The 10,532-nt window shown below is 45.1% G+C and overlaps 1 protein-coding gene across 1 annotated transcript; it reads right to left on the bottom strand.

The window, feature by feature from the left end:
- Positions 1-40: 40 nt before the first annotated feature.
- LOC134814029 (uncharacterized) lies at positions 41-2,136 on the bottom strand. Its single transcript, XM_063822007.1, has 3 exons — positions 1,524-2,136; positions 927-1,254; positions 41-631 (listed from the first exon to the last, which is right to left on the bottom strand). Exons 1-3 carry the CDS (start codon positions 2,073-2,075, stop codon positions 258-260), a joined length of 1,254 nt encoding a protein of 417 aa, XP_063678077.1. The 5' UTR covers positions 2,076-2,136; the 3' UTR covers positions 41-257.
- Between the last annotated feature and the right edge of the window lie 8,396 nt (positions 2,137-10,532).

Below are 10,532 nucleotides of genomic sequence, written 5' to 3'. Positions count from 1 at the left end.
AATTAATGTTACAATAATTAAATCGGTAAATAGAATAGTAATTTTACAATATATATATAGATAACATTAATTCATTAATTCATCAAATCACTTCAGACTTTTCGTAAAATTGTTGTACAGTCATCATTATCACAGTCATCACTCCCTTCCATCTTTGAAGTTGTTGCTCTCTTGCCCTCGACCCCGGTTTGAACGTGGTGAGAAGGACTTGGTCTGAAGCCATGTCTCAGTAGCTGTTTTAACACGGAACATGTGCCTTATCTGTACCTTCTAGATTTGTGTTTCTTTACATAGTGCTCGAAGCTCTCCAAACTGCTGTCGCTCTCCGAGCCCGACGAATCCTTGTACTCGATAACAGCGGGGTCTTCCCATCTCTTCATAATGCACATGCTGCCCCTCGCCCTCTCGCTGTTTCCCAAAGTCATCGTCCGTATCCCAGGGTCCACATCGAACCGGACGTTAACCGGGTGCCTTCTTCTGAAGTTACAGCACGAGCCGGAGAATGTGCGCATCCGGAGTGAAATCCGGCCGGACATCTCCACGTTATAAGTGATGAAGATGACCGGATCGAAGGCAGAGTTCATGAAGGGCAGGATTACACCCGTAATGAACAAGATGGTGCAGTTCGGCTCTGAAATTGTTAGACATAATTATCAATTATAATGTGTTCTACTTGAAATGAAATTAATTGTAACACAATATACTATATACAATATGAATATGGACATCATTATTCCAATTGTGATAAGTCCAATATCGGCGCTATGAAAGACGATAGTATGATAATAAAATCCAACAATGATTCAATATAACCAAGTGAACAATAGTACATGGTTGGCCTCATGTTTTTCTCTAAATGATTTGTATGAAACAAAAGGTCAGCCTCGTACAAAATAACAATGGATTGACAAGGGTTTTCAACTTACTTTTGTCGGATTTAGGGTAAGCAACATCGATTAGCATGAGGACCACATAAGGCAGGTAACATGCCAGTAACAGAGCCGTCAGAGCCACATCTGTAACCTTGCTCTGACCGTATGTTGGCTGCTGGACCACACCTCTGTAAGTTTGATCTGCCTTGAGTTTGTGCAGGTAGTCCGCTCTGTGTTTCTGTCTCTGTTTGTAGAGACACACTGCCAGACTGGTGAGTATGATGCCTAGAGGCAGGACGTACAGGATACATATGGACACTATCCTGAGACTATTTTTCTTAGTGTTTCGCTCTGGGTAGTAGATGTACTGTTGCATGTTTACCTGGTAGATTGATTGGTGGTCAAGTTTTAAGTTTGATGAAAAGCACAAGTCAAGCAGAATGCTTTAGGTAAAACTGTTAACTTCTACTATACATGTGTTCATTGTTGTGATAGTAAAATAATATTTATATTTAAATGAAGAAATATTAATATTTATTTGATATCAATATTTATATTAATGAAGAAGCTGCCTTATTTCTTATACCAACCACAAGTAAAAAGTACCTAGTAGTCGTATAAAAGTATAAGCCTAGAGTGACTAAACCGTACCTCTGCTGGAAGAGCGAACTGGAAGTCGAGAGTTCCCGCCAAAAACAGCATCCAGCCAATGGGGAACAGTAAGATAACAGCAGAGCTTGTCCTCCTTGAGAAGACATGAGTGGGACTGCAGTACTTGACTGCTCTCATCGATATGAGAATAGTATTGTAGACCAACTTGGAGTTCCTAGCAGTGGAGGTGAGCGTGTAGGTAACAAATATGAGGTAGTTGAAGAGTTTCTGGGACCCTGGGGTGTCTTCAGGGGAGTAGAGCACGTAGAGGAGGAGGAGGATGGTGTGGATGACAGCATCCAGACCCAGGATACTGTTACAGAGCGTGGTGATGAAGTAGTACAGGGGGAATACCCCCTCCCTCTTCTCCCTGTAGTAGCCTAACACGTACATGTTGAGCAGCACTGTTTGTAGACCCAGCATGAAGGTGAAACCTGCGATGTAGGTGTGCTGGTCCCCTTTTATGTCCAGCTTAATTATCGCGCTCTTATTAAATGTGTACGCGCCAGAACAGAGCGTTAACGTCCTCGGAATAAGCCATCCTTCAGCCATCGCAATAGCTTCTACGTGGAATTAGAGCTTTGACTGTTCTGATCTCTCAAACGAAGGAATGCTAAGATTGAAAAATGACAATGTATTATAAGCAGGAGCTGGTTTTGTCAAAGGAAAATAGACGACGAAATATCCTGTCGAGAATTAAATCATTGTTCAACCTGGAGGGTATTTAAGTCAAACTTGGAATAAATGAACTTTTTGTGGTCAGCTGTACTGTTTTAATAACATCCTCAATAACGCCATTATGAGCCGAATGATGTTCCACCCTCATTTTAATTGGTACACATCACTTGGTGTAATGGAAAAGCTATGCTATAGTGTAATGCGACTAGTAACTGTAGTGATGGCATTTTTCTTCCTTGATATGCTGGGCTACACGAGTCTGGATAACTTACATGGTATATTATGCTTCGTTTTATACAACTTCAATACTGTGAACCATGACCATGTGGCATGTCACATGTTCAGTGTCGTTTTCTGGAAAACTGGTAAAAAAGATATTTAAGTCTAAAGAAAAGTGGTCCACTGACAGTGGTGTCTACTGTCTACAGTATAAGAGAAACTAATAAATGTATAATAATCACCTTGCTCTACTCAAACAATTAAATTATAAGATATTTAAGATACATCGTGCTTGTCAAAATAGTCATCTACATTATAGCATTAGCAATTAGCAAGAGCTCACCACTTTTCATGGCAAAGTCTATTAGTTTAGTAAGTTCCTCAACATTCCATTAGCTCAAATTTCGAGAAATGTGGTCTGATTTTAATAATACTATGATGTCGATTAATCTTAAACCAGTTAGGCAAACTTTAGAGATGAACATGCAAGGGTACATTCCTCAGATCCTGAACAAATATAGTCGATGATTCTGAAGTCAAAATTGCTAAGTTTATCTACAAAACGATTACTAGTCTGACCTAAATTTAACCGAGCGGTATTGCGTACAAAGATTAACCCTCGATACATAGAATTAGATGATAGATGGAACATGGCAACCCACTTAACTCATGAACCACCACTAAACACTATCGTTAACTTCTTACAGAATTGATTGTGAATATTAACGGATAAGATGTTCTTAAAGCTTAAATAAACTTTATATAAATCTGCACAGCATGCAGATAAAGTGTTCTATTTTTTTTCAGTCAGCTTGGGAGAAATCAAACTTGATTTTCAGTTCATTCCAGAAATTTGTATGTTTTAATTGTATGTTATTCAAAATTATCATGTTTTGCTAATTTCGTTTGTCATGTCGACAATAATGCGATACGTGTACATGGTTAATTTTCAATTTTAGGTCATAAAAACGGCCACAACTTTTCCAAGTACGTGCCCGTGATCTTCATTATGCTCGAAGATAAGTGTACAATTTGTATGTCACACGTTCAGCGGTTCAACACTTTTAGCATGAATAGCAAGCTCTTGCAGTTGCCTCACGTTGTAGGCGCACGCGAATGCGCGGTTATATACGTTGTATGACCTTGTATCACGTGGTGACCCCACTGTCGGTTCACTATAGTAGAGTTTCGACGATACAGGGGGAGCCGCGCACGAGTGCTCAGCATGCGCGGCTCCCCCTGTCCCGTAGACACTATAGGGTGAAAGGACATAGTGAAACGACCGTGGCCGTCACTTGTATCACGTCGTGACCCCATCGTCGTTTCACTATACCCCTGTAGAATTTATACGATACAGGAGGAGCCGCACACTCGTGCGCGGCGGGTCATACAACGTATGACAAGGGGTCACGACGTGATACATGATACAATCAATTTAATATCGTGACTTTCAGTACCCCGATACTGAATGGAATGATGCAAGGATGATGATTAATCACTCTACACTCGACTGTCACGTAGGGACTACCGGTGGGTGATGAATAATTGAGAATCCAACAGGATCTTGTTCTCTTCATTGTGCTGATTCCGGGAAGCATTCGTTTTACGCTCTAATCATATTAAAAATCGAGATATCGGTCATTGAAAAATGAGTAATTATAGGCCTGTCAATGATTGCAGCCCAATTAAGAGCTGATCAGTTGCAGCTACTTGTGCCATATAAGGGATAACTGAAGTCACGTGACCGCCAATCCTATCACGTGACCTTGATTCGTAAATCCTTGGTCACGTGATCACATTCGTAACGTGTCGAATGCTGACTAGGATATCTCGTGACGTCACCAGAGCTCAAGTTTCCTGACCAGGCCTTATATGGAATAATATAGTGTATCACGTGTAATTGGATCCAATGAAGAGGAGTTGCGCAATTATCGCAGCATCTCGATCTGTGACAGTGTCACGTGACTTTTTCAACCCGTTCGTTCTCTAGCTGGTCCTGAACGACTATTCGAAACCCTAACCCTCTTATCTGATCCCAACCCTAACCCTAACCCAATCCTTAACAAAAGTATATGCTGAAACCCTAACCCTAACGAGAATTTAGAGTTAGACTAACTTCCTTATACGGTCATATCACGTGATCGAGACAGTTTTTCGCCAATATCTCGTCAGGGGAGCATTTTAACCCTATGTCATGACATGAGGGGTGATTCGGAATCAGCGTCCGAAAATACATCGATTGAAGTTGGTTTCAACATGTCGGGGGCCCTTTTAGAACAATCTCGAAGATCGACTGTAGAGTGATTTAGCACGCTCGATGAAGCAAAGGGGGTCACCACTCACCTTTTCCATTGTTTATATGAATTGTTAATGGACTAGCCTGTCGACGGATCTTACTGATTGTCTAAATTTCTTCGAAGTAGCGCGCGCCGGGCCAAATCATTAATGATTAACAATGGTCAAACTAGCCCGGCGCGCTAACATTTCGAAAAGAAAGCGGGCGCGCTACTTCGAAGAAATTTGATATCTACGAGTAACATCTGTCATTCATCATAGGTCATGCGTCTGCAAGGCGAAAGCAGTGCGGCGGGCCTACAACGTGAGATAAGGATGATGATTAATTAATCTACACTCGACTGCAACTGTCACGTAACTTTTTCAACCGAATTCTCTAGCTGGCCATGGGCCTGAATGACTATTTTTTCCAAATATAATTGCTTGCTCTAACCAGAGCCCTCTCGCTTGCAGTAGCGCGTGACCGCAGTACGCGTATTTACATGAGGACCCCAGGCTATTATGTTACTGGGCCGCGCTCAGCCTGTCATTCCGCCAAATCTTTATTCGTTAATGAACATAATAGCCTGGGGTCCTCAGGTAAGCTATTATGTTCATTAACATATAAACCGAATATATAACCGAATATATAACCGAATAAAGATTTGGCGGAATGACAGGCTGAGCGCAGCCCAGTAATACGCGTATACACATAACATTTATTTATGAATTGATGTATAGCCAAAACGAGTCCGTTAGTGTTCTTCTTGGTAATTTCAAATTTAATTCCAGTTTAAAAATTCCAGTTTAATTCCATAACATGGCTATGGGAATCTAATTGCCACTGAAATGAGCTTAAAAATACATTCAACATTTGACATTGGTGTTAATTGACGGTGTCAATTCATGGCAGCTCGGCGCGGCACAGTAGCGCATCTCGCCGATCAGTAGCGCATCTCGTCGCTGTGAGAAGCCTTATTGAGTGCGCGGCGCGGCACAGTAACGCATCGCGCTACAAACATTGGTGTTACTGCATACTGAGTTGACGGATGTTACTAGTCTAAATTTATTCGAAGTAGCGCTTTCTTTAACAATGGTCATCAATTCAACATACTGGGCCGCACTCAGCCTGTCATTCCGCCTAATATAATTTTTATTCTCTAAGTCTAATCTCCATATGTTTATGAACATCGTGATAGCCTGATGTCCCCAGGTAACATTGGTGTAGCTTACTTTCACAATTAAATCCCACAGCTTTCTAGCATAAACAATAAAACAAAAACGTATAAGCATGTACTGTACACAGAACGATTAAAATCAAGTCGCGCGGCGCCCGCGGTTGATTATTGATTCAGAGTTTGGAATTAGCGTTCAAAATACATTGGAGGACTTTGCCGCTTCGACGCGCCGCGCAAACTTGTACATTGTAGGTTTACAACCTACCAGGACGCGCGCCGAGTTTGGAGTTGGTCCAATATATGGAACAGATATTTTACGAGTATCAACCGTTAACGCGCAAACTAGCATTCTTGCTTCGCCGCGAATAGTTGCAGGGTTACGATTTCAATTCGGAAGGGTTGACATGACATCATCAATTAAAAATACATTGAATCTAGTTGTATCACGTCGTGACCCCCACGGTCGTTTCACTATGTAAAGTTTCTTTACCTGAGGACCCCAGGCTATTATGTTCATTAACAGGCTGAGCGCGGCCCAGTAAAAGTTTCTACGATCCAGGGGAGCCGCGCACTTTCAAAGGCGAGGGTCTTTGTCGTCTTGAAAGCTCCAGGTTATTCAGTATCAACACGATGAGATTCTATTCATTTTTATATACAGTCTGCACTAATAGAAGGTGTCGTGAGTCGGAAACTGCCAGCTGTTCTGACATTTATAGACTTTAAGAAGGCTTTCGGCAGTGTACATCGTGGGAAATTGTTCAAGATTCTAAGAGCTTACGGCATTCCAGTCAAAATCGTAGAGCTGATTTGGCTCATTTACGAGAAGAGAATGTCCAAAGTCCTAACTCCAGGCGTGACGGAGAAACAGAATTGTTCAAGATACTTGCGGGTGTTTTATAGGGTGATGCCTTATAGCACCTTACCTCTTTACAATTAATTACAAAAGCATACAATTAATTACAAAAGCGCTGATTATACCTGTTTCAAAAGCATCCTGTCTGGAAGTTCCCTGACTGCCGTGTGAATCTTTGGATCTATTTTTGGATCTATTTTTATATTGATATGATTCTTATATACCTATATATTCCTCGCATAATTTCCATGTCCGCCTGGATAAACCTGGCACCATCAAATCTTACCTCTAGAAACCCCAGAACTCATCAAGCCTAGTCTGAATTCAAAACTAGTTGACCAGCTACGTACAGTTTCCTGGACAACTGGAACCTTTAGCATGTATGGTCCTGCAGTTGGGTCTGATCTCCTTGTCCTTGGATCTGTGTTTTGATCCGTCTTTTCTTAAAATTTTCCATTTGTGTCACTTAGACTCACCTATAAAATGTGACACCACTGGTCCTAGTTAGATTTAGCCATGGCACGACTACTCAAACGTAACAGTTAAATAGGTGTGACATACTATTATATTCTTATAATTATATCACATGAATTGATTGCACTGCTAATAAATAGGGGGGGGGGGGGGGGTGTCACGTCCGTCTATGTCCGCTTGTCTCATAGAATCCAAAAAGGACAGGACATAGGCGGACATAGGCGGACATAGGCGGACATAGACGGACATAGGCGGACATAGACGGACATAGACGGACATAAGCGGACATTAATGGACACCTAAATTGCTAAATAAAATTTTGCTGTTATAGGGGGATCATGTTTTTTGTCCGTTCGGTACCCTATATTTTCAAAACAGACAAAAAATAGAGCGGACAAAAATGGACAAAAACGGACAAAAAGTGAAATAACATTTAGATGCTTCCTCCTCCTACTCTTCCTCCTCCTCCTCCTGGGTCTTCCTGATCCTCCTCAGTCCTCTTCCTCCTCCCCTCCTCAGTCCTCCTCCTACTCCTCCTCCTCGTCCTCAGTCCTCCTCATCAGTCCTCAACAGTCCGACAAAAACGGACAAAAATGGAAATAACATTTAGATGCTTCCTCCTCCTACTCTTCCTCCTCCTCCTCCTGGGTCTTCCTGATCCTCCTCAGTCCTCTTCCTCCTCCCCTCCCCAGTCCTCCTCCTCCTCCTGAGTCCTCCTCCTGGGTCCTCCTCCTGGGTCCTCCTCCTTCTCTTCGTCCTCCTCCTCTTCCTCCTCAGTCCTCCTCAGTCCTCCTCAGTCCTCCTCCTCACCCTTCTCCTCAGTCCTCCATCCTCCTCCTCAGTCCTCCCCCAGTCCCCCTCCTCCTCCTCCTATTCAGTCCTCCTCCTCCTCCTCCTCCTCAGTCCTCCTCCTTCTCAGTCCTCCTCAGTCCTCCTCCTCAGTCCTCCTCCTCCTCAGTCCTCCTCCTCCTCCTGAGTCCTCCTCCTCCTCTTTCCTCTCAGTCATCCTCCTCAGCCATCCTCCTCAGTCCTCCTCAGTCCTCCTCCTCAGTCCTCCCCCTCCTCTTCATCCTCCTCCTCTTCCTCCTCGGTCCTCAGTCCTCCTCCTCAGTCCTCCTCCTCATCCTTCTCATCAGTCCTCCTCCTCCTCAGTCCTCTCCCAGTCCCCCTCCTTCTCCTCCTCCTATTCAGTCCTCCTCCTCCTCCTCCTAAGTTCTCCTCAGTCCTCCTTCTCATTTCTCCTAAGTCCTCCTCCTGAGTCCTCCTCCTCTTCCTCCTGAGTCCTCCCTCTCAGTCATCCTCCTCAGTCATCCTCCTCAGCCATCCTCCTCAGCCATCCTCCTCAGCCATCCTCCTCAGTACTCCTCAGTCCTCCTCATTCTCAGTCATCGTCAGTCTTCCTCCTCAGTCCTCCTCAGTCCTCCTCAGTCCTCCTCCTCCTCCTGGGTCCTCCTCCTGGGTCCTCCTCCTGGGTCTTCCTGATCCTCCCCAGTCCTCTTCCTCCTCCCCTCCTCAGTCCTCCTCCTACTGCTCCTCCTCGTCCTCAGAACTCCTGATCCTCATCAGTCCTCAACAGTCCTCCTCCTCCCCAGTCCTCCTCCTCCTCCTGGGGCCTTTTCCTGGGTCCTCCTCCTGGGTCCTCCTCCTCCTGGTTCCTCCTTCTCCTCCTCAGTCCTTCTCCTCCTCCTCCTCAGTCCTCTTCCTCCTCTTCCTCCTCCTCCTCCCTCTCAGTCATCCTCCTCAGCCATCCTCCTCAGCCATCCTCCTCAGTCCTCCTCCTCCTCAGTCCTCCTCAGTCCTCCTCAGTCCTCCTCCTGGGTCCTCCTCCTGGGTCCTCCTCCTGGGTCTTCCTGATCCTCCCCAGTCCTCTTCCTCCTCCCCTCCTCAGTCCTCCTCCTACTGCTCCTCCTCGTCCTCAGTCCTCCTGATCCTCATCAGTCCTCAACAGCCCTCCTCCTCCCCAGTCCTCCTTCTCCTCCTGGGGCCTTTTCCTGGGTCCTCTTCCTGGGTCCTCCTCCTCCTGGGTCCTCCTCCTCCTGGGTCCTCCTTCTCCTCCTCAGTCCTTCTCCTCCTCCTCCTCAGTCCTCTTCCTCCTCTTCCTCCTCCTCCTCCCTCTCAGTCATCCTCCTCAGCCATCCTCCTCAGCCATCCTCCTCAGTCCTCCTCCTTCTCAGTCCTCCTCAGTCCTCCTCATGAGTCCTCCTCCTCCTCAGTCATCCTCCTCAGTTCTCCTCCTCCTCCTAGGTCATCCTTCTGGGTCCTCCTCCTCCTCCTCCTCCTGGGTCTTCCTGATCCTCCTCCTCCCTCTCAGTCATCCTCCTCAGTCATCCTCCTCAGTCATCCTCCTCAGCCATCCTCCTCAGCCATCCTCCTCAGCCATCCTCCTCAGTACTCTTCAGTACTCTTCAGTCTTCCTCCTTCTCAGTCCTCCTCAGTCCTCCTCCTCAGTCCTCCACTTCCTGAGTCATCCTCCTCAGTCCTCCTCCTCCTCCTGGGTAAGTTAAAGCTATTAATAGCTTTAGTGTGATTTTGTACAAAATTATAATACATAGAAGTTGCGAAAAATTCTCAAAATGTTTGTCCGCTAATGTCCACCAATGTCCGTCCGAGTCCGCCAATGTCCGTCCGGGTCCGCAAATGTCCGTCCGGGTCCGCCAATGTCCGTCTGAGTCCGCCAATGTCCGTCCGAGTCCGCCAATGTCCGTCCGTGTCCGCCAATGTCCCAAAAAACACGTCCGTTGTCTCATAGAATCCAAAAAGGACAGGACATAGGCGGACATAGACGGACATGACACCCCCCCCTAAATAAAATACTTTGTTTTACTAAAAATACTTTGTTTTACTAAATAGTCATCGACTGTGAGTCAGTACTTCTCTACGGATCAGAAACCTGGACACTGACAAATGCTCAAGAAAAAAGTTTGGACGGGACATACACAAAGATGGTGCTGGGTATCTCATGGAAGGGCAAGGTCAGCAATATAACTTTGTATGGTAGCCTACCAAGGCTGTCAAACAAGTTACGAAGCAGTAGATTAAAAATGGCGGGACACTGCATCACTCATCAGATATCCTGAGCTACTTGCGTCTTGCCAGTGATTTAGTCTTATTGGGCACGGTAGAGCACAGCAAGGCCAACCAAGACAAAGCTACTTGTCTATGTTACTGAAGGAAGTTGGGACAAACTCTAAAGAGGAACTGCGAACCCTGATGCGGGGCAGGGATATATGGAGGGGGCTATCTGGCGTAGATCGGACTTAGTTCCGACATAGTAGTAGTAGTAGTAGTAGTAGTCTGCGCTGGGTAATTAAATTAATTAAATGTTGCTCCACC

This window comes from Bolinopsis microptera, chromosome 1 (assembly GCF_026151205.1).
Source record: "Bolinopsis microptera isolate Bmic1 chromosome 1, MBARI_Bmic_1.0, whole genome shotgun sequence".
Taxonomy (NCBI): domain Eukaryota; kingdom Metazoa; phylum Ctenophora; class Tentaculata; order Lobata; family Bolinopsidae; genus Bolinopsis; species Bolinopsis microptera.
This window is presented reverse-complemented; position numbering and strand designations above follow the sequence as displayed.

Coding starts and splice junctions, on each gene's coding strand:
- LOC134814029 (XM_063822007.1), bottom strand. CDS start 2,075: ATGGCTGAAGGATGGCTTATTCCGAGGACGTTAACGCTCTGTTCTGGC. Junction 1,255..1,523: donor AGTTCGCTCTTCCAGCAGAG/GTACGGTTTAGT, acceptor TCAATCTACCAG/GTAAACATGCAACAGTACAT. Junction 632..926: donor TTACCCTAAATCCGACAAAA/GTAAGTTGAAAA, acceptor TAACAATTTCAG/AGCCGAACTGCACCATCTTG.